The sequence below is a fragment of the Pollachius pollachius genome, assembly GCF_949987615.1.
Source record: "Pollachius pollachius genome assembly, chromosome: 16".
NCBI classification, from domain to species: Eukaryota; Metazoa; Chordata; class Actinopteri; order Gadiformes; family Gadidae; genus Pollachius; species Pollachius pollachius.
The window spans coordinates 1,124,110-1,151,142 of NC_136949.1; the positions used below are offsets into that span (position 1 = coordinate 1,124,110).

Below are 27,033 nucleotides of genomic sequence, written 5' to 3' on the forward strand. Positions count from 1 at the left end.
AACAGGGGGGAACAGGGAACAGGGAGGAACAGGGAACAGGGAGGAACAGGGGGGAACAGGGAGGGGGAACAGGGAAGAACAGGGAGGAACAGGGGGGAACAGGGAAGAACAGGGGGGAACAGGGAAGAACAGGGAAGAACAGGGGGGAACAGGGGGGAACAGGGAAGAACAGGGGGGAACAGGGGGGAACAGGGGGGAACAGGGGGGAACAGGGGGAACAGGGGGAACAGGGGGAACAGGGGGAACAGGGGGGAACAGGGGGGAACAGGGAGGAACAGGGAGGAACAGGGAGGAACAGGGAGGAACAGGGGGAACAGGGGGGAACAGGGGGAACAGGGGGGAACAGGGGGAACAGGGGGGAACAGGGGGGAACAGGGGGAACAGGGGGAACAGGGGGGAACAGGGGGAACAGGGGGGAACAGGGGGAACAGGGGGGAACAGGGAGGGGGGAACAGGGAGGGGGGAACAGGGGGGAACAGGGGGAACAGGGGGGAACAGGGGGGAACAGGGGGAACAGGGGGGAACAGGGGGAACAGGGGGGAACAGGGGGAACAGGGGGGAACAGGGGGGAACAGGGAGGGGGGAACAGGGAGGGGGGAACAGGGAGGGGGGAACAGGGAGGGGGGAACAGGGAGGGGGAACAGGGGGGAACAGGGAGGGGGGAACAGGGAGGGGGGAACAGGGGGGAACAGGGGGAACAGGGAGGAACAGGGGGAACAGGGAGGGGGGAACAGGGAGGGGGGAACAGGGGGGAACAGGGAGGGGGGAACAGGGAGGGGGGAACAGGGAGGGGGGAACAGGGAGGGGGGAACAGGGGGGAACAGGGAGGGGGGAACAGGGAGGGGGGAACAGGGGGGAACAGGGAGGGGGGAACAGGGAGGGGGGAACAGGGAGGGGGGAACAGGGAGGGGGGAACAGGGGGGAACAGGGAGGGGGGAACAGGGAGGGGGGAACAGGGAGGGGGGAACAGGGGGGAACAGGGAGGGGGGAACAGGGGGGAACAGGGAGGGGGGAACAGGGGGAACAGGGGGGAACAGGGAGGGGGGAACAGGGAGGGGGGAACAGGGAGGGGGGAACAGGGAGGGGGGAACAGGGAGGGGGGAACAGGGGGAACAGGGGGGAACAGGGAGGGGGGAACAGGGAGGGGGGAACAGGGAGGGGGGAACAGGGAGGGGGGACAGGGAGGGGGGAACAGGGAGGGGGGAACAGGGGGAACAGGGGGGAACAGGGAGGGGGGAACAGGGAGGGGGGAACAGGGGGAACAGGGGGGAACAGGGAGGGGGGAACAGGGAGGGGGGAACAGGGAGGGGGGAACAGGGAGGGGGGACAGGGAGGGGGGAACAGGGAGGGGGGAACAGGGGGAACAGGGGGGAACAGGGAGGGGGGAACAGGGAGGGGGGAACAGGGGGGAACAGGGGGAACAGGGGGGAACAGGGGGAACAGGGGGGAACAGGGGGAACAGGGGGGAACAGGGGGAACAGGGGGGAACAGGGGGAACAGGGGGGAACAGGGGGAACAGGGGGGAACAGGGGGGAACAGGGAGGGGGGAACAGGGAGGGGGGAACAGGGAGGGGGGAACAGGGGGGAACAGGGAGGGGGAACAGGGGGGAACAGGGAGGGGGGAACAGGGAGGGGGGAACAGGGGGGAACAGGGGGAACAGGGAGGAACAGGGGGAACAGGGAGGAACAGGGGGGAACAGGGAGGGGGGAACAGGGAGGGGGGAACAGGGGGGAACAGGGAGGGGGGAACAGGGAGGGGGGAACAGGGAGGGGGGAACAGGGAGGGGGGAACAGGGAGGGGGGAACAGGGAGGGGGGAACAGGGAGGGGGGAACAGGGGGGAACAGGGAGGGGGGAACAGGGAGGGGGGAACAGGGGGAACAGGGGGGAACAGGGAGGGGGGAACAGGGGGGAACAGGGAGGGGGGAACAGGGGGAACAGGGGGGAACAGGGAGGGGGGAACAGGGAGGGGGGAACAGGGAGGGGGGAACAGGGAGGGGGGAACAGGGAGGGGGGAACAGGGAGGGGGGACAGGGAGGGGGGAACAGGGAGGGGGGAACAGGGGGAACAGGGGGGAACAGGGAGGGGGGAACAGGGAGGGGGGAACAGGGGGAACAGGGGGGAACAGGGAGGGGGGAACAGGGAGGGGGGAACAGGGGGAACAGGGGGGAACAGGGGGGAACAGGGAGGGGGGAACAGGGGGAACAGGGGGGAACAGGGAGGGGGGAACAGGGGGAACAGGGGGGAACAGGGGGGAACAGGGAGGGGGGAACAGGGGGAACAGGGGGGAACAGGGGGAACAGGGGGGAACAGGGGGGAACAGGGGGGAACAGGGAGGGGGGGAACAGGGAGGGGGGAACAGGGGGAACAGGGGGGAACAGGGGGGAACAGGGGGGAACAGGGGGGAACAGGGAGGGGGGGAACAGGGAGGGGGGAACAGGGGGAACAGGGGGGAACAGGGGGGAACAGGGGGGAACAGGGAGGGGGGAACAGGGGGAACAGGGAGGGGGGAACAGGGGGGAACAGGGAGGGGGGAACAGGGGGAACAGGGGGGAACAGGGAGGGGGGAACAGGGGGGAACAGGGAGGGGGGACAGGGGGGACAGGGAGGGGGGAACAGGGACTCACTTTGCTTTAGGGAGGACGATGGCCTTGAACACATGGTCGACCTCAAACTGGGGATCCAGAAACTGAACCCTGAAACCAGGACATATTGAGAGTTAAGGTCCATCCACAGGGTGTGACGTAGACCACATACTCTCAACAGGAAGTGGATCCCGAGCAGCTCTTACCCAATGGCGCTGTTGGTCATGATGTCACGGAGCGACGGGATTGGAGACTGAACGGGCCTGGGGGAGGGGTTAAAAGGGTTAAAGGTCAGAGTCAAACCCAGGTCGATGGAGGGGTCTGTACGGAGAGGCTGGTGCAGAGGAGGTTCTTACTTGTCTGGGAGGATGGGGTCCCCGTCCAGGGTTAACATCCCTTGGATTCCATGGCAGAGCTCGGCTGGCATCTGGGTGGACTGGGAGAGGAGAGGGTTCAGATGACCGCCCAGTCTGTGGTAGTCCCCCCCACACGATGGTTAACCATAACTACCAACCCGGACCCGCCCCTATGCAGACTCACTCAAACATCATTACAATCAAAAATCGCTAAAATGGTCTAAAAAACGATAAACTAATAAAGCTTCCAATGTAGAGATAATTAAATGTAAAGTAAGTTATTGCCAAGATGTAAGATCTTCACATTTGCAGCCTTGTCGAAATGAAATCCCAAGTGCATTCTGGGTCAAAACCTCCTCTGAATCCCGGCCATTGGGTTGGCTTTAATTCTAATGGACAGGGGATAGTAGCCAATCAGCCCTCTGCGTGTGAGGCATGTGTGTGTGTGTACCTCTTGAGATTCTGCAAGGTACAGTTCCCTGATGAAGTCACAGAGTGGGTGGGTCTTCTTGACGAACAGCAGATCACTGCCCAGGCTGTTCCTCCTCTCTGAAGGATGGAAGAGGAGAGGACTCAGCAACAGCAGCACAAGGGATCGCATCAGAATAAAAACACAGAATTAAAATAAACACTTTTTTTATTGATCTCGTCTCAGGAATTGGCAGTAGCTTATTGGTCCATCAAACTGTCACTCCTCGCTTTTGGTCCACCAGTATGTGTAACTTCTAGCCATTGGTCAACCGGTATGAGTCCCCCACTGCCATTGGTCGACCGGTATGAGTCCCCCCTAGCCATTGGTCGACCGGTATGAGTCCCCCCTAGCCATTGGTCTTACCTTCCTCCGTGGAGAGGTCAGGGTAGACGTCGGCCAGCGCCGCCCTCAGCCTGCGCTCATCCACAAACGGTAGCAGAGCCACACCTGCATCAGGAACACCAGACAGGCTTAGTCCAACATACAAGTCACTTACACATACAGGCTTACAGGGGACTTACAAGTGAATTACGGGGACTTACAGGTGAATTATGGGAGACTTGCACGTGACATACAAGTGAGTTCTAGGATACCTTCACGTGGCTTACAAGTGACTTATGGGAGACACGCACGTGATTTACAAGTGATTTCTAGGATACCTTCACTTGAGTTACAAGGGATCTATGGGTGACTTGCACGTGATTTACAAGTGAGTTCTAGGATACTTTAACGTGACTTACAGGGGACATACGAGAGACTTCCGTGGGACATACAAGAGACTTCCGTGAGACTCGCACGTGATTCACACTTGTAAGTCCCTGTAAGGTCACTGGTGAGTCTTACCAGTGACATACAGGGTCCTTACAAGTGTACCATCAGGTGACTTGCCAGGTTGGGTTGGACGGTCATACTGAACAAAGCCTAGCTACTGGACAGAGAGCTAAGTGAAAGCGGTAGAACTGTGAGTGAGACGGAGACACACCTTGCCAAGCGTACTTCTTCCCGTTCAGATCGATGGCGAAGTCGTCTGGGTAAAAGTCAATGATGGAGGATTCCTGTCGGGACACCAGAAGACGACTCGATGACACATTTGAACCGAAATATAATCATACATTTTATTTTAAAAAGCGCCTTTCAAGGTACCCAAGGACACTGTACAAATAAAGTGCATATACTCAATAAAAGTACATACGTAATCAATATCAGAAAACACTGACAATATGGACATAGTACAAAAAAACAGAGAACAAGTGTATAGGACAGACCTGGATATACAGACATGGATATAGGCTGGGTACATTTAAAAGGCATAAATGCAGCAGGAAAGCACAGGCACACTCAGAGTACAGCAACGAAATTTGACAGAGTGCACACAAGATGTAGAGATCAGCAATTGACCATTGTTAAAGCAAAGCGTTTCATAATAACGGTCTTCAGACAGCCTTCCCCTCTGAGCAGCTGAAAGAGAGGATCTGACACCAGGCAGTGGTGAGTTAATCTCAACCAGATGTTTAGTTAAAGCCTCATCATTTACTCCAGTGTAACAGTACATGTTCAGACAGGGAGGCCGGGTTCAGACTCACAGGACTGGACATGAGCTCCCGCCATGTCTCTGGCAGGAAGTTACCGCTGGCGGCAGGAAACACTCCCATCAATTGCTCCAGGGGCTTGAACTGGAAAATAAGAGTCCCAAAAATAAGAGCGTGAGGTTAGAACACTTCAATAAATGCACCTTTTCTACTTTTCTAATTATTTTGTTGTGCGTCATCACAAGTAATCGAATAAAGAAGAGATATCTGCAGAATTATAGTCACTATCTATACTTTGACAACATTAACCACGTTAGAACATGAGGACCAGCCACTCATGTGGCGGCTAGGAGACAGCAGTCTTACCGGCTTGGTGTCCTTCTCGAAGTCGGAGAACATGCCCTTGATGTCTTTGAAGTCGGAGGCGAAGGGAGCGTAGTGGAACGGGAAGTACCACTTCCATGAGGCACAGCCCTGAGGGAACACACAGAGTTGTTTATCCAAGTCTGACCTGCTCTATAGTAGAAGAGTTTTGCTGCAGAAAAATTACATTACAAGACAACAGGACATATTCACAGGAAGTTTACCATTAAACTGGTCAAATACAAAACGAATGGACTTCATTCTTTCATTTTTTATTATATTGCTCAACCCATTTTAAGCGCTTATACTATTCAGTATTTTTTCTAAAGCAGTTTTCCTGTCTGTACCCAAGTGTGAAACCCAATAAAAAAAAAAAAAAAGAATCGGAAAACAGCTGAGCGGAGAATTTTCACAAAGATCGCCTCAGCCAAAAAAGAAAAGAATAACCCCACTGAACAACTATTTGCGGAAATCAGCGTGAATCCCGAAGCGAGCCCGAAACACCCGTGCAGCAGGCGGAGGCAGTGTGGGGGTAACCCTCACGCTGCCCTTTACCAGACAAGTTCCACTCCAGCCCGCGCTGAGACTTGAATCTCATCAGACTCACCCACCATGGCTGACATTTGAATACATTACAGCGCTCCCATTATTCATCTGCGGAGCCAACATCTACATTTCAAAGAACACCTTTTTTACGAGGCGTTTCAGTGGGTTCGGAGTTAAATCATTACGAGTGAAACCGCAGCGCTGCCTACTGACAACAAAAACCAACCCGTTCCCCCCGCGATCTACCACATACAGACACCCAGAGAGTCTGGGTCCTGCAAACCAATGGCCTAATCCAACCATAAACACTGGTCCCCTTATTTAGGGTTAAGACTTTTAAATGATACTCCAGTGTTTCAACCGATCACACACAGATCTTACTTTTGTTTGTGACCGCCATGTGTACGTGCAGGTCTGTCTTTGAGTGTGTGAACGTTTGGGTGTATGCGTGTGTCTGCATGGGTTCTGTGGGTTCAGGGGGTTTGTGTGCACGTGTGCTTGATTGCATGTCTTTGTGTATATGCGCGTCTGTACATGTGCATGCAGGGTGCATTTACGTGCGTGCATGCCTGTGTGTTTGTTCATCTATGTGTATGTGTGTGCGGTGGGGGGCGGTGTTGGCTGAACTGCGCCCGGCTGGGGGATGTAGGGCGGTGCCGCTAACTGGCGTGTTGTACTGGGCGGCAGCAGCGTGAACGCTACACCAGGCATACCGGGCACGTCTCCTCCAGAGGGGAGCGGGGCGGGGGGGGTAATACATGCAGAACACAACGGCCCCGCGGGACTGGCTTTACCGGGGCATGTGGTCTGAGCTCAACACACCGATCACAATTAACTACCGCAAATCCCCCCCAGACATCCCATAATACTCCCCACCTCTAGTGGAGAGCACAGCCGGCCTCGTTACCTCCGCCGGGAGACCGGGATCAATACACTATCTGCTCCTGCATATTGATTATTATGGGATGGATCCCAGCGGCGCATCAGGGAGGCTTAATTGCGCGGTGCTTGAGAATTGTAACTCAATTAGAGCAGAGATGAATTAGTGGATGCAGATGTGCTTCACAGCTCGGACACGATAACTTGTACCTACATCCGCGTGTGGACTGGCCTGGACTGAAATAATTCTAATACGTACTTTGCCATGTTCGTTAATTTAACCATTTGTTGCATTATATAAAAAAACCCATCTTAATTATCCTTAAATCAAAAAGGATAGATAAATAACGGCACAATAACACAGGTTTTGGTTCTGAGCCACTCTGAGACCAAGCTGTTGGGTCTTCCTCGCTCAAATCATTTGATAATGTTTGTTTGGACCCGTTCCATGTGTCCCTCTGTCTGTCCCAGTCGTAGTGCGGAAACAGTAGCCCCCCATGAAGGGGACCTGATGTGGGGGGGGGTCTCCTACCTGGTAGTAGTAGCGCAGCACCCAACATAGCCCCTCGACGTAGGAGCGGACCACCTTCTTCTTGAAGTCCTCGTCCGTGGAGTCCACGTCAAACTTGGTCTTGTAGTAACGCTGCTTCCAGCCGTCCTCCCACAACCTGGGTGGGGGACAAGGACAGAGGGACATGAGGACAGAGGGAAACATAGGACCATGATGCTGCTTCCAGCCGTCCTCCCACAGATGTTCTGCCAACCATCCCATGGTGTGAAGGGTATGCTGCATTACCTGCTGAACAAGGCGGTAGCGTTAGCTCTCCAACCGACCATATTTCCCTTCCCGTCACCTCTTCCCTCCAGATGCATACCACCCCCCCCCCCCGCCCCCCCGACAAACTCCAGAGAAACTCTAGTGTGGGAGGGATCGCTGGGAGGCCGTCTCCACGCCGCCCGTCCCCGCGAGACGCCGTTTACAGCGCGGCGCCACGTGCATAATGGAGGCGTTGCAGCATCTGTGCGAGGGTCCCCGTGGGAGGTCAGCTCCGGCGCGGAGAGCTCCGTGAATACCAAGTGAGCTGCAGGGTTTGGCAGCTTTGGTTGGGAATATATTCACCAAGACGCTGTGTGTTAATCAGGAGGATGGAGGTGGTGTATCAGGGTGGTGGTTAGGGACCGGTAGTGTTATAGAGGGCGGTGTTAGTGGAGTGCTGTTGATGTTATAGTGGTATAGGGGGTGAAGACGGTGTCATAGGGTGGTGGTGGGTATAGACGGTGGGGTTGGTAGTGGTATTATAGGGAGGTTAAGTTGGGGGCGGTAGTGTAAGGTGTTATGTGGTTGGCTTTGTAATGTGGAACTGATGGTGCATTGGTAGGGGTATTGGTGGTGCTGCAGGTATCAGCTCCATCCCTCGAGTAAATCTTTGTAGAGTCACACGCTACACCAGGTGGAGCCTGAACCTGCTCAGCTGAAGCAGGCTCCACGCTACACCACAGGGTGGAGCCTGAACCTGCTCAGCTGAAGCAGGCTCAGGGCTACAGCAGGGCGGAGGGCTCACCTGACCACGTCCTCCGGCTCCGGCTCGCTGTCGCTGTCCTCTGCTTTCCTCTTCATACCCCGGGCGTCCTGGGCCCCGCTGGGCCCCCCCGCCTGTCACGGAGCACACAGTGAGCGCAGGGCCAACACACACACACACACACACACACACACACACACAGAAGATAGTACTCTTGGAAAATGCAACTGCTTATATATATATATTACATATATATTTTCATACATGTCGTATCCCTAATCTTGTACTGTACATTGACCGGTGCCGAGTGTGCTTTGTGAGAATTTATGTGACTGTTGATTGTGTTTATTTTATCATGGTGCTGCCTTCTTGGCCAGGTCGTTCTTGTAAAAGAGATTTTAATCTCAATGAATTTCTACCTGGTTAAATAAAGGATTGATGATCACACACACACACACACGAGAGCCGGACCCCCTGGGGGCAAGGCATGGAGAAGCATTGGACCATGTGTGAATAAAGTAGTTTTTTGTGGTACAGCAATGCATCCTTTTGACTAAATATACAGGGAATTATTTTCCTGTTTAAATATTTCAAGGACCACAGGGGAGGGTGTGTGTGATCATTCATGTGCTAATAAGGAGCTGCTATTGTCGCCTGCGTGTTTAGGGACAGAGGGAGGGGAGGGCACGACAACAGCTTGTTAGACAAGTACTCTACAAGCTTCGGGACATCATTGAAAAGATTTTCTTCTGGCCCTGAAGTGCTCCGAGAAATAAACACTTTCAACAGCAACGCAGAGCTTCCAGGCTCGGAAAATAGATCCGTGTACAAAAAAAAAAAAACACAAGCCATTCATTCGGTGGAATAACAAGCCCACATGATTAACAAGGAGACGCTGGAGTAAAGAAGGTGTGACCTGGTCACATGATCCCCTAGGGGGTTTTGCCTGATCACATGATCCACCAGGGGCTGTGGCCTGATCACATGATCCACCAGGGGCTGTGGTCTGATCACATGATCCACCAGGGGCTGTGGCCTGATCACATGATCCACCAGGGGCTGTGGCCTGATCACATGATCCACCAGGGGCTGTGGCTTCTCTACTGAACGGGGGTGGCTCCATTAGAACGGCCACTATCTTTTCCATTCTATTAAACTTTCCCTCAAGAAAAAGGATGCAAGCTCCAGAAATCTGCTTTTGAATCCAACATCATTATTCCTAAAGTAAGAGGTAGGGTGGTGTACTGATCAGGGTGTTGACTCCCAGCTGGTAGGTTGTGGGTTCAAATCCCAATATCCCTGGTCTACCTGTGGGTGTCCTTGAGCAGGTGGCTAAAAGCTCCCAAACACCCTTCACACTAATTCCCTTGGTAGGTTAAATGTGTTGACTGTGCGAGTCGGGGGCGGGGCTACAGGTCAGAAGTCACGTCAGACAAGATGGCGGCGGGGTCTGGGCGCTCTCCGGGACTTACAGGGGCTCCGTTCTTCATCAGGGCCTTCAGGGACTGGGCCGCATCCTGGCGGGATTAATTAAAGAGGAATGTAATGCCTCAGCCCGTAACAACAGCGTCTTCAACACAATCAGCTGAGCTGTCCTCTAGCAGTGTTTGACCGGGTTCTAGCAGTGTTTGACCGGGTTCTAGCAGTGTTTGACCGGGTTCTAGCAGTGTTTGACCCGTCTAGTGGTGTGGTTGTGTGTATTGGGCTGGGGGGGGGGCTAGGCCGGGCACTGTCACTCTGAGGGGGCGCTCTGTACCTGGTTGTTCTGCATCCTCATGTCGAAGGCCTGGTGCCGGGCGTTCTGGACCGTATCGGGCCGGTTCCTCCCTCCCAGGGCATGGGGGGCAAACTGCCCGCCGGTCATGTAGGCTGGGGGCCGCTCCGCCTGGCGGGGGGGCAAACACACAGGTCAGGACTCCTGAGCAAGACTGAATCAATAAGTCCTATCCTGGTTTCCTTCCTGATAACTGCGGTTAGTGGTTTCATTTATACTGTTCACATACAATTGTTTCATCTCAGAGAGAGAGAGAGAGAGAGAGAGAGAGAGAGAGAGAGAGAGAGAGAGAGAGAGAGAGAGAGAGAGAGAGAGAGAGAGAGAGAGAGAGAGAGAGAGAGAGAGAGAGAGAGAGAGAGAGAGAGAGAGAGAGAGAGAGAGAGAGAAGAACACCATCTTCATTCATCTGATACAATGGCTAACCAATACTTCCGATCAAGGCTGGTTTCCTCACCTTCATCCTCTTCTTCTTATCCTTCATCCGCCTCTTGAAGCCTTCCTGAAAACAAGAGCACCATGTGAGCAAGCACTAGCTCCCCCTAGAGGTCAGAGAAGAGGCACCAGGAGCAGATCCACACAGAGCTGATCACACACACAGGGAGTTTCCTTAAATCTGACCGTTTGGTTTGGTGTTAAAATAAAAAGAGGCTTTGGTCATTTAATCCATCTCCCTGGACCTACTGCGCCACTAAGGTGTGACCCCTGAACAGTGACAGAAACACAGCAGCAGGACCTCCCCCGAGTCCTCGAGCTCTCTTACGTCGTCGTCTTTGCGCTTCTTGAAGATGTTGTCCTCGGCCACGCCCACAGCCTGCATGATGAGCTCCACCCTCTCCAGCTCCACGAAGCCGTTGTGTGTGATATAGCCCTGCAGGAACACCCAGTACATCAGTCCACCACTACATCAGGAACACCCAGTACATCAGTCCACCACTACATCAGGAATACCCAGTACATCAGACCACCACTACATCAGGAACACCCAGTACATCAGACCACCACTACATCAGGAACACCCAGTACATCAGACCACCACTACATCAGGAACACCCAGTACATCAGGGACACACACAGGGGCCCGGTACATCAGGGACACACACACACAGGGGCCCGGTACATCAGGGACACACACACACAGGGGCCCGGTACATCAGGGACACACACACACAGGGGCCCGGTACATCAGGGACACACACACACAGGGGCCCGGTACATCAGGGACACACACACACACACAGGGGCCCGGTACATCAGGGACACACACACACACAGGGGCCCGGTACATCAGGGACACACACACACACAGGGGCCCGGTACATCAGGGACACACACACACACACACACACACACACACACACACACACACACACACACACACACACAGGGGTCCGCTACAGCGAGGACACACACACAGGGGCCCGGTACAGCGAGGACACACACACAGGGGCCCGGTACAGCGAGGACACACACACAGGGGCACGGTACAGCGAGGACACACACACAGGGGCCCGGTACAGCGAGGACACACACACAGGGGCCCGGTACAGCAGGGACACACAGCCGCACCAGGGGTTCATGGAGGCTGTACTCACCCCGGTTTTGTGGACCACGTCCTTGTAGATGCCCACCAGCCGGTCTATGGCCCCCTCTCTGAAACAAAGACCAGCCCATGAAGCACACGCCGTGACCGGAGACTTGTTCGCCACCTCTGTTGCATTATCACTTTTTATCTTGTTTCTTGATTATAGTTTACTTCTGTACAGACTTGAGCCCAGATAGTGGCATTTCACTGCATAATGCACTCATGATGTATCATACGTACACAATGATATGTTTTACTCTTTCAAATAGAATCGGCCAATCGAAACAGCTTCAGCCTAAAAGCAACAGCCAATGGGGGCGCTTGTTCTCACCTGATCTCCAGGGAGGGCAGGTGAGGGAGGAAGTCGTTGCCAACGAAGAAGCACATGAAGACCCAGTCGTCCACGCTCCTCTCGAAGTCAAAGGGAAACGGCAGGCTGGCCATGGTGAGCTCCTTCTCCAAGTACTGGAACACAACAGGAACACACTGGTATTCTACTGAGGTACTGGAACACACCAGGAACACACCGTTATTCTACTGAGGTACTGGAACACACCAGGAACACACCGTTATTCTACTGAGGTACTGGAACACACCAGGAACACACTGGTATTCTACTGAGGTACTGGAACACACTGGTATTCTACTGAGGTACTGGAACACACTGGTATTCTACTGAGGTACTGGAACACACTGGTATTCTACTGAGGTACTGGAACACACTGGTATTCTACTGAGGTACTGGAACACACTGGTATTCTACTGAGGTACTGGAACACACTGGTATTCTACTGAGGTACTGGAACACACTGGTATTCTACTGAGGTACTGGAACACACTGGTATTCTACTGAGGTACTGGAACACACTGGTATTCTACTGAGGTACTGGAACACACTGGTATTCTACTGAGGTACTGGAACACACCAGGAACACACCGTTATTCTACTGAGGTACTGGAACACACCGTTATTCTACTGAGGTACTGGAACACACCAGGAACACACTGGTATTCTACTGAGGTACTGGAACACACCAGGAACATACTGGTATTCTACTGAGGTACTGGAACACACCCACAGGCAACCGAGTCGGTTTTGCGACGGCATTCAGACGAAACGGTGTATTATGAGCCGATTAGTGTCCGATGGAGTCACATGGCATTAGGGCTGTCGTGATGTCACTTACCTCCCGCAGAACACAGAGTCTGATGAAGATGAACTCCTGTTCAGAGCCCGGCATGGCGTCTGCAAACTGGTCATGCTGGGAGAAGGTGGGTTACAGTTAGAACGTGGACCACAGACCAACTGGTCATACTGCGAGAAGGCACGTCACAGACAGAAAAGGGACCATAGACAAACTGAAACAAGCTCAACAAGTATTCAGGCCCTTTGTTTTGAAGGCTGAATTGCTTGGATTCATACTACAGAACTAGCTAAAGTAGCATGCACTCATTCTAACCACTAGGGGGCAGAGAACCAACAATTTTGTTTATTTTCACCAAATGTCTCTTGAGCGATAATTAAAATCTCATGTAGTGCAACTCTCAGGAATGTCCAGAGCCTTGTAGCTAGTCTCAGGGACCGTCAGAGGGGTGTGGTCCTGGACGGTGAGAGGGGTGTGGTTCTGGACCCCCAGAGGGGCGTGGTTCTGGACCGTCAGAGGGGCGTGGTTCTGAGGGGCGTGGTTCTGGACCGTCAGAGGGGCGTGGTTCTGAGGGGCGTGGTTCTGGACCCCCAGATGGGCGTGGTTCTGGACCGTCGGAGGGGCGTGGTTCTGAGGGGCATGGTTCTGGACCCCCAGAGAGGTGTGGTTCTGGACCCCCAGAGGGGCGTGGTTCTGGACCGTCAGAGGGGCGTGGTTCTGGACCGTCAGAGGGGCGTGGTTCTGGACCGTCAGAGGGGCGTGGTTCTGAGGGGCGTGGTTCTGGACCCCCAGAGGGGTGTGGTTCTGGACCCCCAGAGGGGCGTGGTTCTGGACCGTCAGAGGGGCGTGGTTCTGAGGGGCGTGGTTCTGAGGGGCATGGTTCTGGACCCCCAGAGGGGTGTGGTTCTGGACCCCCAGAGGGGTGTGGTTCTGGACCATCAGAGGGGCGTGGTTCTGGACCGTCAGAGGGGCGTGGTTCTGAGGGGCGTGGTTCTGGACCCCCAGAGGGGCGTGGTTCTGGACCGTCAGAGGGGCGTCGTTCTGAGGGGCGTGGTTCTGGACCCCCAGAGGGGCGTGGTTCTGGACCGTCAGAGGTGCGTGGTTCTGAGGGGCGTGGTTCTGGACCCCCAGAGGGGCGTGGTTCTGGACCGTCAGAGGGGCGTGGTTCTGGACCCCCAGAGGGGCGTGGTTCTTACCTCTCCCTGCTTCTCGCGGGCCGTCCCCGTGCAGTCCTTGAGCTCGTGGCCCATCTGGTTGCACAGGGCACACGGGCGTGGCTTGTTGGGCTTGAACTCCTCCCTGATGATAGTGAAGTTGGGCTCGTGTGTGGCCAGCCCCAGCATGATCAGGTCGGCTGGGGAACGCGACACACAACACGATGAGAAACAATCAAATTAACACGGATTGTTTAATTAAAAAAGGTAACGAGAGGTACACCCAACAAACAGCCCAAACCGGTTTGACCCTCCTAATCTAACACAATAACATTCAGGTGATGCAATTAAAACTCAAGATACAGTATACAATCTAAAGAAAAGGCACGGTTAACTACTGAGGTCCCTTTGATAGGCCCAGGTCGCCCTATCCCTTCAGCAGCTGAGAACACGCGCTGACAGGAGCAGCCGAGAGCTCCAGGTGTTCATCATGTACAGCGTGTCCTGATTGGCTGTCGCCTTACCGTCAGCGCCACACAGGCAGTGGTGCGTGTTGGGGTCATGGTGGGGTTGGGCTGTGAACACAAACAGCCAATTAGATTATAGTATCAGAAGTCTACACCGATGACGGGGACCATGTAGAAACAGGGCACGTTTGAGGAATAAAAGGTTCTCATAACTACACCAGACCTTTAGATTAAAACTAGAGGTCACTATTCTTTAAAGTATGTAGAGCTTATATTTTACAGATACTTTTCAAACAAGCTAGTACTAAATTTGAAATGCATAATTGTATTTTATATTCGACATGTAGCGTTGCCTTTGTGCAGGCAATTAATATCCCGCGTTACCCTGAGCCATGGATCAATAAAGCCCTACAGGAGATGGTTCGTACCTCTCTGTCTCCGGATGTAGTCCATGATCTTGTGCTCTCCTTCTCCAGGAACACTGGCGTCAGACAGGATGACCTGCAGACACAACGCACGCTTTCACACAGGTCTGGTGTTTCAACTAGGACCGGATCTGATTCAAATATACAGCTTTTGTTGGGCGCTTTCATTCAGAGTGTCTTGTGATTTTAAAACCGCTAGGAATTGTTATGTTAATACCTTGCTTTACCAGTTGACCTTCACAGCACCACTAAAAAAGGGATTTTTTGACAAACCACTCAAACTACAAAGCCCAGAAATCCCATTGACAGGAAACCTAGTATTGGCTTTTCTCTATTTCTGGTGGCCTCTCAATAGACCGAATATTAATCATTAATAAATGGAGCGGGTAATCATCATTGATCCGTTGTAGCTAACCTAGACGTTAAAAAGGTGTCAAAGCATGAGAAGGGCGGGGAAACTCACGGTGATATTGGTCCAGCCGGGGTCATTGCTGAGCCTTTCAGAGACGTAGTACCGGAGACACTGAGCCAGGTTGTCCATGAACTCAGTTCCCTGTGTGAAGAAACGGGTTTAAACTCAACAAGACCATCCTAGACTTCCCCCACAACCTCCCAGTCCCAAATCAAATCATCCCTCTTGGCTGAAGATTAGCCAAGAGGGATGAAAACCCAGAGGGATGAGAACCCAGAGATCAGTCCCGATTGGCCCATTTTACGTTGCATTTACACACTTTAATATACTCCCATAAACTGGTAAAGGGCCTCTTGAAAATGTATATAGCTTGTCCTTACTTAAGCATCTATTACTGTTTTCCTGAGCGCTACTTTGGATATTTATTGTATCATATCTTATCCTTCGTCTTCCACTGCTGCTGTGCAGTTATTGATCCCTCCCTGGGATCAATAAAGTTGTATCCATCTATCTAACCCTCTCCTTCTGATGGGATCACAAGCTTCAGAACCAGTGAAGGAGGTTCCTCTAACTTACAGGCGTGATGCAGTTGCTGTCAAAGCGCTCCTTGATCTCGTCAGGTGGTAGGTATCCCCCTGGGAGACAGGAGTCAGTTAGGTTGGCTCACACATCCATCAACGGTAGGTGACTTACAAAAGGCTGCTTCACACTTGCAAACCAATGATAAAACATATACACTAGATACACAAGATCTTGGATACTCTTGGATACAATACAAATACTACACGAGTTCTACAAGATGTTAGATTCTAGAAAGAAAGTGACTGGGGGTTGATTGAAATCCTTCCAGTCTCACCATCCTCCCAGCCCTTACACAGCACAAGTAAAGAAACTATTCATCATGACAGGACGCTAAAGTCAGCTAAGCTACATGCCCGTCCCTCTCCTCTTCAGACAAAGTTACTGAACCTTCACGCGTTGCACACATGGTGAGAGACTCTTCAAAAAGAGACAGAAAGTGTGATTTAACGTCCCTAACCCCGAGACCGTCTCTCTGTGTACCAGGGATGTAGTTCGCTGGCCTACAGCCGTGGTGTAGGAGGACTGGCGGTGTCTCTGTACCAGTGAGTTTGTTTTAGAACTGAGATGGTCTCTCTCCATACCTCTCCCGATGACCTCCTCCCTAATCTTATTCTTCTCCTCCGTAAGCTCCGCCCCTTCCTTGGAGGCACGGAAACGTCTGGAACGCTGCTGGTTCATCTTGGCCCGCGGAGCCTGGACACATGAACATACACAGGTTAACTACAGACAACACACAGCCGACACTACGAACCGCACAGTCTCACTACTCTAGAGACCAGTCTTTACAATAGTAACCAGTCTTTACACTAGTTACCACAGTCTTTACACTAGTTACCACAGTCTTTACACTAGTTACCACAGTCTTTACACTAGTAACCACAGCCTTTACACTAGTAACCACAGTCTTTACACTAGTTACCAGAGTCTTTACACTAGTAACCACATAATCTTGGTTTCTACAGCTGAATGGTTCAGTAGGTTCTCACCACTCCATCGATGGCCATGTACAGGACCCGCCGGGGGCGCACTATGTTGAACAGCCGGTCGATGTACTCGAAGATGGCCACCATCATCTCATCTTCGTTCTTAGGGGCGGCTCTGGAGAGGCAGAACACAGCGTTACACACACAATGCATGGTGCCTGTAGCCCAGGCCAAGCCCTGAACCAGGCCTGGTCCAGACCCGGTGCCTCTACCCCAGTCCACCCAGTCCAGCCCTGATCAGGCCTTCAGGGCAGCAGACTATAGTAGTATACAGTACTATAGGAGGGACTCACTTGTCTTCAGGGTGGGTGCAGGGGTGGATAATCCCGTTCATGTCCAGGTACAGGTTATCAAACTCCACCTCGTTGGGGTTAGGCTTGCTGGTGTCCACGGGGATGCGGACGCCATTGCACTCCTTGGACTGGCCAACAAGAGAGTGTTAATATAACTAGTACTGAACAGGAATACAACTAGCAGTGAACATTAATGAAACTAGTACTGCCCATTGGTACAACTAGTACTGAACATTAATACAACAGTACTGCCCATTGGTACAACTAGTACTGAACATTAATACAACAGTACTGAACATGAGTACAACCAGTACTGAACAAGAGTACAACTAGTACTGAACATGAGTACAACTAGTACTGAACATGAGTACAACTAGTACTGAACATGAGTACAACTAGTACTGAACATGAGTACAACAGTACTGAACATGAGTACAACTAGTACTGAACATGAGTACAAACAGTACTGAACATAAAGACAACTACTACTGAATATGAGTACAACTAGTACTGCATACGAACACAACTAGTACTGAACAGTAATACATTTAGTACTGAACATTAATACAAGCAGTACGGTCTTATGCTTCACTCAACTGGTACTGGGCGACAAAGGAATAGGAACACAGGCACTAGATTACTGAACATGAATGGCGCTAGTACCAAGTATTGATACAACTAGTACCGAGGATTAAAACATCCACCACAGAGTTGTAATACTTCCAGTTCTGAGTATGAATACATCCATTACAGAGTTCTAACCCATCCCGTACGGGAGCGAACGCCACTAGCGCGGTCTTATGTTTACAAACAACGTGGGTCTCCCGGTGACGTCACGCGGCCTGGCCGCCATGTGAGCCCCTCGAGGCCAGACCGACTGTTTACTGACGTAACCGAACCATGGGAATAACAATAACAACAACCGAAGCTTCACGTGAAAAACGGCCGTTAGAATAATTCAAGAATGGGTTTAAGAAACGAGCCGTTCGAGTAGAGGATAGCAGCTAGAACGGCTAGCAGCGCGTTTACCTTCTCCTCGAGACAATGGACAATAATGGAGGCGTATTTTCTGCTCAGCCAACGGAAGAATGCTGGGACTCCCATGTCCGACAGTCGACGATCACACTAAAAGGCGCAAGCGTAAGAAACGATTAAAAATGACTTATTCCAAAACAGAGATGCGGGGGTTATGTATAGCGGCGGCTACATGCTGTTCACGAGAGCTAGTAAGCTTTTCCGGTTCAGGTCGTCATTTATCAGGCTTTGAGACTGGCTCACAGCGCCCCCACTGGGCACACATGGAACTGTAAAATATATACAATATTATTTAAGAATATTAATACCATTATTGTTAGCAACATTTATCAACCAGAGCTCACACATAAAATAACTAAATGATTATATAGGGCCTATATTCATTATATATATAATTTGTTTTCAATTATTCTTTCATATATATATAGGCCTATGTATTTTTTTTCTTTCGCTAATAATAATATTTTTAAACAACAATGGTATTGAGTGCTCAGTCTTAAGCATATGTTTGGTCTTCAGTCTTTATTTATAAATTGGCCTATAACTCTTCTCTAAAATCAAGTTGATAAAGAGGGAGAGCGACACCAACTGGCGTCTGATGGTAGTACCGTACACACACACACACGCGCGCACGCGCGCGCACACACACGCACGCACATACCCATCTGTTAGAATTCATGATGGTTTGACGACTAAATTACGTCGTCTATCAAACAGTGTTTGAGATATTTAAGAGAGAGAGAGAGAGAGAGAGAGAGAGAGAGAGAGAGAGAGAGAGAGAGAGAGAGAGAGAGAGACAGTATTCTACATTTCACTTTTTACATATTGAGTAGGACTATTTAATATTCTACGATTTGAGATGTAGGCCTATATATATTTGATATTTAACGTTTGATACTTTGACCTCGTAATTGTTCACCTGCTTTGGCAACGTTAACGTTTGTTGGGAGCGAGATGGAGACAGAGAGATAGGGAGGGGGAGAGAGAGACAGTCGAAGAGGGGGGTGGAGAGGGGGGGGGGTGGAGAGAGCGAGAGAGACAGACAGCGAGATGGATAAAAAACTTTTATATTGATATAAAATAAAGATTTTTTGATTGAATTGAATTGCGAGAGACAGAGAGGGAGAGGGGGTGAGACAGAGAGAGAGAGGGGGCGGAGAGAGATTAATGGATAGAAACTTTTTATATTGATATAAAGTTTAAACAAGGTCTTATATATATATGCTGTGTGTAGGTTTCCAGCCATAGAGGCAATATGGTATACAATAACCACGTCTGGGCTGCTGTATTCAACCCTTACATCCCTATTCATCACTAATAAAGAACATCATTTGGCTTCTCTCGGTCATGGTTCATGCGCTCTAAGCCTCCCACATTGGGTAAACGGACAACACACAGCCCTTATAATCCATAATTATGCCTATAGGACGAATAGACAAAGAGCTACAGTCTAACCGTAATGACTCCATTAAAAACCGCTGGAACCGCAGTTCTAAGCGCTCATAACTTCCACATCGACCCCCATATTATTTCATACACGGAATATAGAAAACAAATCAACAGAAGACGGACTCAATCAAACGGACCGCGGATCAGTTTAGAGGAAGGGAGAAACACGCCGAGCGCGTGAAACTTTAATGCGGCGGCGAGCCTCTGATCATCCGATCCTCCGTCTTCCCACATCACACGCGCAGCGGGAAGCCGTGCGGCGGGAAACTGTGCGGCAGAATGTAGCAATTTGTGTCTCCAAGGTTATGATCCGGACTCGGGGAAGGAGGGGGCGGGGGGGGCGGTGAGACACGGAGGAAGATCTTTACATCTGCGCCTCTTTCAGGCGCTAAGCGGTCATTGTGCCCAGCGACAAAGACAGCGCAATGTTTTTATTCATTAGGCTACATTAAGCCACACACACACACACACACACACACACACACACACGCACACACACGCACACACATGCATGCAGACATTCAGACACACAAACACACACATACACGGGTTCACTTTTTCACATATTTGTCAGCGATTGCTTGTTCTTATGAGGAGAATATTGATTTTATAAACGTTTTTTATAACGGTAATACGATGAGGAGATGTCAATTGTTTGCTTTATATCTGAAAGGCTACACAAGGATAAAGACTCTTCACGTCAATGGAAAGCAACTCTCCTTAGAAGACTCTTTAAGTCAAAATATAATCTAAAAATTAAAAATCGAGCAGAGATTTTGCAATTATTATTGCCTGCTAAAAATAAATTCGATCATTAATTAATATAAAATTCATACATCCATCATAATTGCATCCATTATTGATTCCTCCATCATCCATCCATCCTTTAAAACACAGTATCGACTCTCATCCGACGCAAAGCGCTTTAATGAGTTTAAATTCCCCTCAATTTGGGCCCGGTGTCCTCGCGCGTCGATCCTGGCTCTAATAACAAACAGACCGCCCGGTCAATTACCGCTAATGGAAGTTTACCACCGCTTTCAGGAGAGGGCCATCCGTTCAGGGGAGCGAGAGAGAGAGAGGGGGGGGGGGGGGGGGGGGGGGGATCTATCCATCATCATCTATCCATCTATCCTACCTCCAGCCTCCCTCATCTTCTCCTCAACCTTCAGATCCAGCAGTACCAGTTATGGAATACATGGAACATAACTCTTTCAGTTTCGATATATACAAGGGATGAATCATGTTGAGCCTGTTATGAGAAAGGCATCCTATAAACTACCATACACAGAGAGAGAGAGAGAGAGAGAGAGAGAGAGAGAGAGAGAGAGAGAGAGAGAGAGAGAGAGAGAGATTCACTTAGTGCTTGATGTAACCCTGTATCGCAAGAGTAGAGACATATTACTTAGTGAACATGTTTAAATGAGCTCCAGCTGCGTAGCCATAAATCCGGATCTTTGTTAAAGTTCACTTTCAATATCCTTTAAATGGATATTTACCTCACCGCACAAAAACACGAGCCGGTCCCTGTAGCGCCGTCTGTAGCAGTCCAGCGGCACCCCCTGTCGGCAAGCACCCGGAACAGCAGCTCGAGTCTGAAGAGAATAACAGCCTATCGGAAACCGTTCGTTCGGGGTAAGTAAAACTCGAGAAGAAAACACCAAACCTTTTCTTTGATCCAAAATGTGAGCGTGAACTGGTCGAGCAGGTTGCAGTATAATCAATCACCAATTGAAACTAATCACACGTGGGCTCCGTAATGATCTCAATAAATATTTTTAATTAAATAGCTGTTCCATTTTTAAAGAACAATCATATTTCCAGAGCATGGTATTGAATGACGTTAGAAACGTTGTGCTGTAGGCGGCTGAGTTGGGACCTCACACACCTCCCTGACTGAATGATAATAAAAAAAATACATCAATAAACAGGACTGAATAAATAAATGCGTCTTTACAGCCGACCCCACGCTGGGACATTCAAACCCAGCCCTGCGTCATTAGCCGGTCCCGATGCTTTTCACCCGCACATGAAAGAAGGGTGGGGGGGTCAGCACGCGCCCCAGCAAACGACGTGGGCTGGTCCTGTTAGAAGTCTCGCGGAGAGGGGGCGCCGCCCCCCCCCCCTCCAACCGGCACTAACCGGCGCTAATGATGCCGCTTCTGATCGGTTACAGCCCGGGTCTGGCGTCCGTCTGTGTCTGGACAAACATTGTTGATTCAGTGTCGAAGAAGATAAATAAATGGTCCGCTAACCGCTGTCGGGAGACTCCAAACGACATGTAAATTAACAAGAAACACACAGAAAATCAAAAGACTCTTGGCCAAGTCGGTTAAATATAATTATTTAACGAGTTTGGGCAGGTCGGGCTACGGCGTGTCGGTTGTACAATGGACCACTTTACCAGCAGAGAGGACGTTAATATGGACTATTATTGCAGGTTAAACATACCTCTTATGGGTAGTTTAGGGTTACCATGGTAACGTCCAACCGTCTAGCCACGCCCCATCACACCTGATTGTTATGGATGGGAGTGGCTTGTGCAAGACTACAAGCCTGAACACCCATCTGGCTCCACCCCTTAATGAAACCGGATGGCTTGATGCCTTTAAATGGTGTGATGCTGCCAAGAGCTGATTCTGAATGTTCCTACCGAATACCACTCGGTCCGTCTTGACTTTGATTGTCTTCCGCATTTAATTTTATTGATTTAAAGGCATTTTTATCTAGAAGTTGGAATATGTATTTTGTCAGTTTAATTAAAAATCAAATCCGCACGACAGACCTTGCATTTCCATACGTCTAAACTCAACCTCAACAATTCATCCAGCTCCAAAACCCCACATCCCGCGGCCGGCCGCGAGGTCCGTTCAGCTGTATCCATCCTCCGGGAATCAGGTCACCATAGCAACCAAAGGATGCTGACAGCGATGGTTAAACAGCGACATCATTCCAGACTTTTATTGCAGCCGTCGCATTTAAAATCCCAGACTGGAGACCGGGAGAGAACACACGTCCTTCACGTGAGCAGCTCCGAGTCAGACCCTCGTAGTAACCCTGAATACACGTTCAACCACACGTTCAGAAGGATGACAAACAAAGGGGTCTTCAGCTGACGGTATGAATGGTTTATTGAACGACGGTACGCACAGCGCTTCTTTAGACTGTAGCCACGTTTCAATGAGCCGCTTTCTGTGTCTCGGTGCCTCTTGACCTCTCTCTCCACAAAGACAACATCCCGTCTCCCTGAGGCCCCTACAGAGGCAGACGCTAAGGGCTAAGGGCTAAGGGCTAAGGGCTAAGGGCGGCCCTTAAACACTCCATCGATCAGCTGGAACCAGAAACGTCTCCTTCAACACATTCAGACTCAATCATAGGCTTGGCAGAGGTGCATTCTGGGAGCGGGCGATGTTAGACCAGTGCCTCGCTCGTGGGCCCCCGGCAGGAGGCCGCCCCCCCTAACCCTCCGCCTCGTCAGGGCCGGACCACCAGCTCGGGGAAGCCGGTGGCGGGGTCCATCTGGCGGTCGAAGAGGAGCCCGGGGGCCTCGCCCAGCACCACCTCGGCCGTGGTGAACACCTCCAGGCCCCCCAGCACGTGGCCCCCCACCGTGCAGCCCGCCCGGTCCGCCAGGCTCACGTGCAGGTGGGCGGGGGGGTTCAGGGTGCCCACCAGGGAGACGATCTCGAAGCGCTCGTTCAGCTGGATCACCTGGAGGGACATCGGGTTCAGGGCTGGAGCTTTAACCATCATCCCCGGGGTTAGTTAGTGAGCCCGGGTTCACTAACTAACGCCTGGGATGAGTTAGTGAGCCCGGGCTCACTAACTAACGCCTGGGATGAGTTAGTGAGCCCGGGTTCACTAACTCATCCCCGGGGTTAGTTAGTGAGCCCGGGTTCACTAACCAACCCCTGGGATGAGTTAGTGAGCCCGGGTTCACTAACTCATCCCAGGGGTTAGTTAGTGAGCCCGGGTTCAGTTCTATCCACTAACATCAGTAAATATATATTTTATACATTTTAATCATTTTGAATGCATTAAGTCACTAAATGTTGAATGATGTTAGTTGTGTGAAGTATTCTGCTTCCACATCATACTTCTACAAATTACTTTAAACTATAAATACATTTGACATCACAAATAACTAGTCTGGAAAGTAAACCACCGTTTTTGAGATACACATTGAGATGTTTCAATGATTAAGAAACGTCAAGCTCGTTAAGAAGCAAGCTTGTTTATCAAGAATCCGAACCGCTGCTCCCCCACCCCCTGAAGACTGAAGTACAGTTCAGTACGTTTGGCGTCTGAGCCGACTGTTGCCGTGGGAAACAGCCCATCTCCTCCCCCCAGCTCCGGAACGTTCCTCCGTGTTTAACGCTAGACATTCACCACGGAGAGTCTCTAAAGCCTGGGGGCGGATCTATAAACGGCTCGCAGGGGGTCTGCGTGTTCAAGGGCTCATCAACACACGCGCACACACACACACACACACACACACACACACCTCATTGGTATTCTCGGCGGTGGCGTTGGCCAGCCGCAGCGTTGCCTTGGTTACGCTGCCCACGCAGGTGAGGATGAAAGGGGCCCGGAGACCCCTCTCCTCCACGAAGGCCTGCAGCGCCCCCAGCAGCTCCTGACCCGGGCCGAAGCGCACGGCGTGGACCTGGAGCCCGGAGCCTCCGTCACCACCACCACCTCCACCTGCACCACCAGCAGCTGGGGACGCCTGGGGGGCAGTTTGACGTGGACAATATCTTCAACATATCTCTGGACCCGCTGGCTAGGGATTTCGTTTGCAGTCATTTCCACACAATGATTTCTGTGTGTGTGTGTGTGTGTGTGTGTGTGTGTGTGTGTGTGTGTGTGTGTGTGTTTCCCAATTCAGATCCTTAACAGGATCAGAACCTCTGACTAAACACCAGTGTGACCTTTGACCTGTCTGAGGTGCCCAGGTCAAGCCCCCCCCCCGTACAGATATAATAACCTGTACTCCATCAGACGCGGGGAGCCTCAGAGTATTGATGTACGGATGCTAGGAGCACAGCAACAGACAAAACGGCAGCATGTTAATAGGAGACTAGAGCCAATCATTACTAGACTGCCATCCAAACACAGCTAACGCAGCAGCCCTGATGCGCTCTGCGGTAGGCCTGCACTGCAGCAGATCGACTGTCTTCTCTGTTCTCTGTGAAGTCAAATCATTGCAACAATAAATCAGTGTGCGCGACTCAGCTGAGAACAACGACGATACAACATCGGAGGCCGGCGGGAGGTAGAGACGGAGCAACAACCATAAACCAGCTCCTACCACCAGCAACATTCAACTAGTTATAACTAGTTACTACACACCTGAGTCGCTGGGCCTACACACTGGGATTGTACATTGAATGCACGTTACTGTTATCATACAGGACACGTTTATTTCAAAACTCGTTCATAAAGATGGTTTAGTTTCTTACTACATGTGAAGCGGAAAGTTTCCACTGCGAGCAGAGCTCCACATTAAAAGCACAGAGCTTGGACTCCACATTAAAAGCACAGAGCTAGGACTCCACATTAAAAGCACAGAGCCGGTGGTAATTTTCATTACACCCGCGGTGTCAAGTGTTCATTCACAGTCATTAGTAGGCTACTCGTCGGTAATGGCCCGCTATTAGTCCGCACGCAGTGGACGCATTAGCCGACATGTAGGCTAATGTCCTTCCATTTAATTGTTTTGTTGGTTGGTTTTATTTGACAATCCTGGGGAACCGGGCTGACAGTGAATGAGGTCCAGATCTGTTTTCATCCATTTGGGAGATGATGAACCGTCATTATGAGGCCAAAGTGGAGCAGAGGAACGCACTTTAACTTTAAACGCTCGCAATGAATAGAGGATCGTGGTTCTGCTTTAACACCAGAGAACACGGAACTAATACCATTAATGTTAATACTACTAGAACACATGCCATTTTATTTTCACGACAGTACGTACGTTTCATTCAAAACTTCATGTTGGCCACACCAACTTATTCCAATTTAGACTTTCACCAAGTGATATAGAAGGTAAATCATAGATAGTTCACATTTAAAAATCATTAACGTTACAGAAATAGGAACTGAAGTAACTCGTAGACCGACGAACTTTAGTGCGTTTGTTGGCAGCTCTGAACTAATATGTAACCTTAGTTAGGATCAGAGATTAGTTTAGAGACAGACTAATAAAATAGTTTATAGTTTAGAGACAGACTGATAGTTAGGGTTTAGACACAGACTGATAGTTTATAGTTTAGAGACAGACTGGTAGTTTATAGTTTAGACACAGACTGATAAGTTTATAGTTTAGAGACAGACTGATAGTTTATAGTTTAGAGACAGACTGATAGTTTATAGTTCAGTCGTAGAACCGCCTACCGTCCACATTAATATCCACCTCACTGTTTGCCCCCGGATATGAACCTCATCCTCACCAACTCGGTCAGGATAATCCCAAACATTTAAGAAGTGCAGTTGAACTCACCATTGTGTCAGACTTCCAAGCCGTGCTTCCTGAACGAGAGTAGTAGGCCTACCGTGTACCGCGTACCGTAGAATGTCCTACCGGGAGACGCTCGGTGCCTCAGGGTCTCAAGTCCAACCACCTCCCGCTCCAGTGCCCCCCGACCCCCGATCCCCTGGTCACCTGACGAAACGCGACCCTGCATAGTGTCTTCAGGGTTTAATCTGATAAGGTTCAGGAGTTTAACAACCCATTAGTAAACAACGCTAAATTTCCTCGTTAAATCAACACCAGCCTGAACTCGGCGGATAATTAAAGCATGGACCCACAGCGCCCCCTGGTGGAGGCAAAGGGACAGCGCACACAAACCCCCGTCAATATACTAACAAAGTTAAATGCAGCCCACAAAAATATCATTATATTGAAAAAACAAAACAACCTGATAGACACAAGAACAAGGGGCATTCTCATTTCTGACGAGTATCTTGTGGGCCACACAGCAGACTGGCTGCTTCGATCCGTATGCTTGTAAATAATTAAACCCGGCCGTAGAGGGCGTTGTTGGCTAAATAATAGATGTCCTAAAATCACTCCGCGCATTGAAGCGCAACAGATTGTTTGGTTTATACTAAATATGTGCCAAAAAAGGAACTAAACAAAGCCAGACGGCTTTGTTAAGTTCACTTTTGGCACATATGTAGTCTCACACGTACCCGTAATGACACGGTCCTCTCCACCACATCCTGGCAGATGGACCAGGCTGACCCGTCGGGCCGTGAAGGTCATCAAGGAGGTCAGGATCCTTCGACGCGTGGCCTTCAAGAGATATTGATTTTTTTTTTTGCAAGGAAAGATCATGTTTTATTAAAGTTAATGGACTTGAATTATTTTATTTCACTGTTTATCAGCCTATATCATGTCTGAGATGATGCAATGAACCGTTGGTACAATACAGTTAAGGTCTCCATAAAACCAAACATTAGTAACATCTAACATAAAAAA

General features: G+C 50.7%; 2 protein-coding genes across 4 annotated transcripts in view; both read right to left on the reverse strand.

The window, feature by feature from the left end:
• The window catches only part of xrn2 (5'-3' exoribonuclease 2), a 29,684-nt gene extending 11,405 nt beyond the window's left edge, over window positions 1–18,279 (reverse strand). Inside the window, exons 1-26 of one of the 2 annotated variants that reach the window (XM_079753333.1) lie at window positions 18,096–18,279; window positions 17,067–17,194; window positions 16,777–16,888; window positions 16,372–16,483; window positions 15,785–15,843; window positions 15,260–15,349; window positions 14,800–14,872; window positions 14,429–14,479; window positions 13,947–14,104; window positions 12,793–12,867; window positions 11,937–12,070; window positions 11,616–11,673; window positions 10,784–10,891; window positions 10,478–10,522; window positions 10,006–10,134; window positions 9,722–9,766; window positions 8,292–8,383; window positions 7,262–7,397; window positions 5,308–5,415; window positions 4,996–5,085; window positions 4,395–4,467; window positions 3,776–3,859; window positions 3,392–3,489; window positions 2,941–3,020; window positions 2,791–2,847; window positions 2,627–2,695 (exon numbers count right to left, since the gene is read on the reverse strand). In XM_079753333.1, the coding sequence (XP_079609459.1) occupies window positions 2,627–2,695; window positions 2,791–2,847; window positions 2,941–3,020; window positions 3,392–3,489; window positions 3,776–3,859; window positions 4,395–4,467; window positions 4,996–5,085; window positions 5,308–5,415; window positions 7,262–7,397; window positions 8,292–8,383; window positions 9,722–9,766; window positions 10,006–10,134; window positions 10,478–10,522; window positions 10,784–10,891; window positions 11,616–11,673; window positions 11,937–12,070; window positions 12,793–12,867; window positions 13,947–14,104; window positions 14,429–14,479; window positions 14,800–14,872; window positions 15,260–15,349; window positions 15,785–15,843; window positions 16,372–16,483; window positions 16,777–16,888; window positions 17,067–17,194; window positions 18,096–18,170 (2,339 nt within the window). In that variant the 5' untranslated portion in view covers window positions 18,171–18,279. The remainder of the gene's footprint in view (window positions 1–2,626; window positions 2,696–2,790; window positions 2,848–2,940; window positions 3,021–3,391; window positions 3,490–3,775; window positions 3,860–4,394; window positions 4,468–4,995; window positions 5,086–5,307; window positions 5,416–7,261; window positions 7,398–8,291; window positions 8,384–9,721; window positions 9,767–10,005; window positions 10,135–10,477; window positions 10,523–10,783; window positions 10,892–11,615; window positions 11,674–11,936; window positions 12,071–12,792; window positions 12,868–13,946; window positions 14,105–14,428; window positions 14,480–14,799; window positions 14,873–15,259; window positions 15,350–15,784; window positions 15,844–16,371; window positions 16,484–16,776; window positions 16,889–17,066; window positions 17,195–18,095) is intronic. The other variant, XM_079753334.1, reaches the window with a different exon arrangement.
• Window positions 18,280–21,076: 2,797 nt separating this feature from the next.
• LOC307088204 (bifunctional protein GlmU-like) lies at window positions 21,077–26,297 on the reverse strand. 2 transcript variants are annotated; one of them, XR_013812547.1, is made up of 4 exons: window positions 26,053–26,297; window positions 24,055–24,279; window positions 22,701–23,261; window positions 21,077–21,145 (listed from the first exon to the last, which is right to left on the reverse strand). XR_013812547.1 is itself a non-coding variant. In XM_079754023.1 (3 exons), the coding sequence occupies exons 1-3, from the start codon at window positions 26,053–26,055 to the stop codon at window positions 23,025–23,027; spliced, it is 465 nt and encodes a 154-aa protein (XP_079610149.1). In that variant the 5' UTR covers window positions 26,056–26,297; the 3' UTR covers window positions 22,174–23,024. The 2 variants fall into 2 exon arrangements, 1 of the variants encoding a protein (XP_079610149.1); XM_079754023.1 differs by lacking the exon at window positions 21,077–21,145 and having other exon boundaries at window positions 22,174–23,261.
• Window positions 26,298–27,033: the final 736 nt, after the last annotated feature.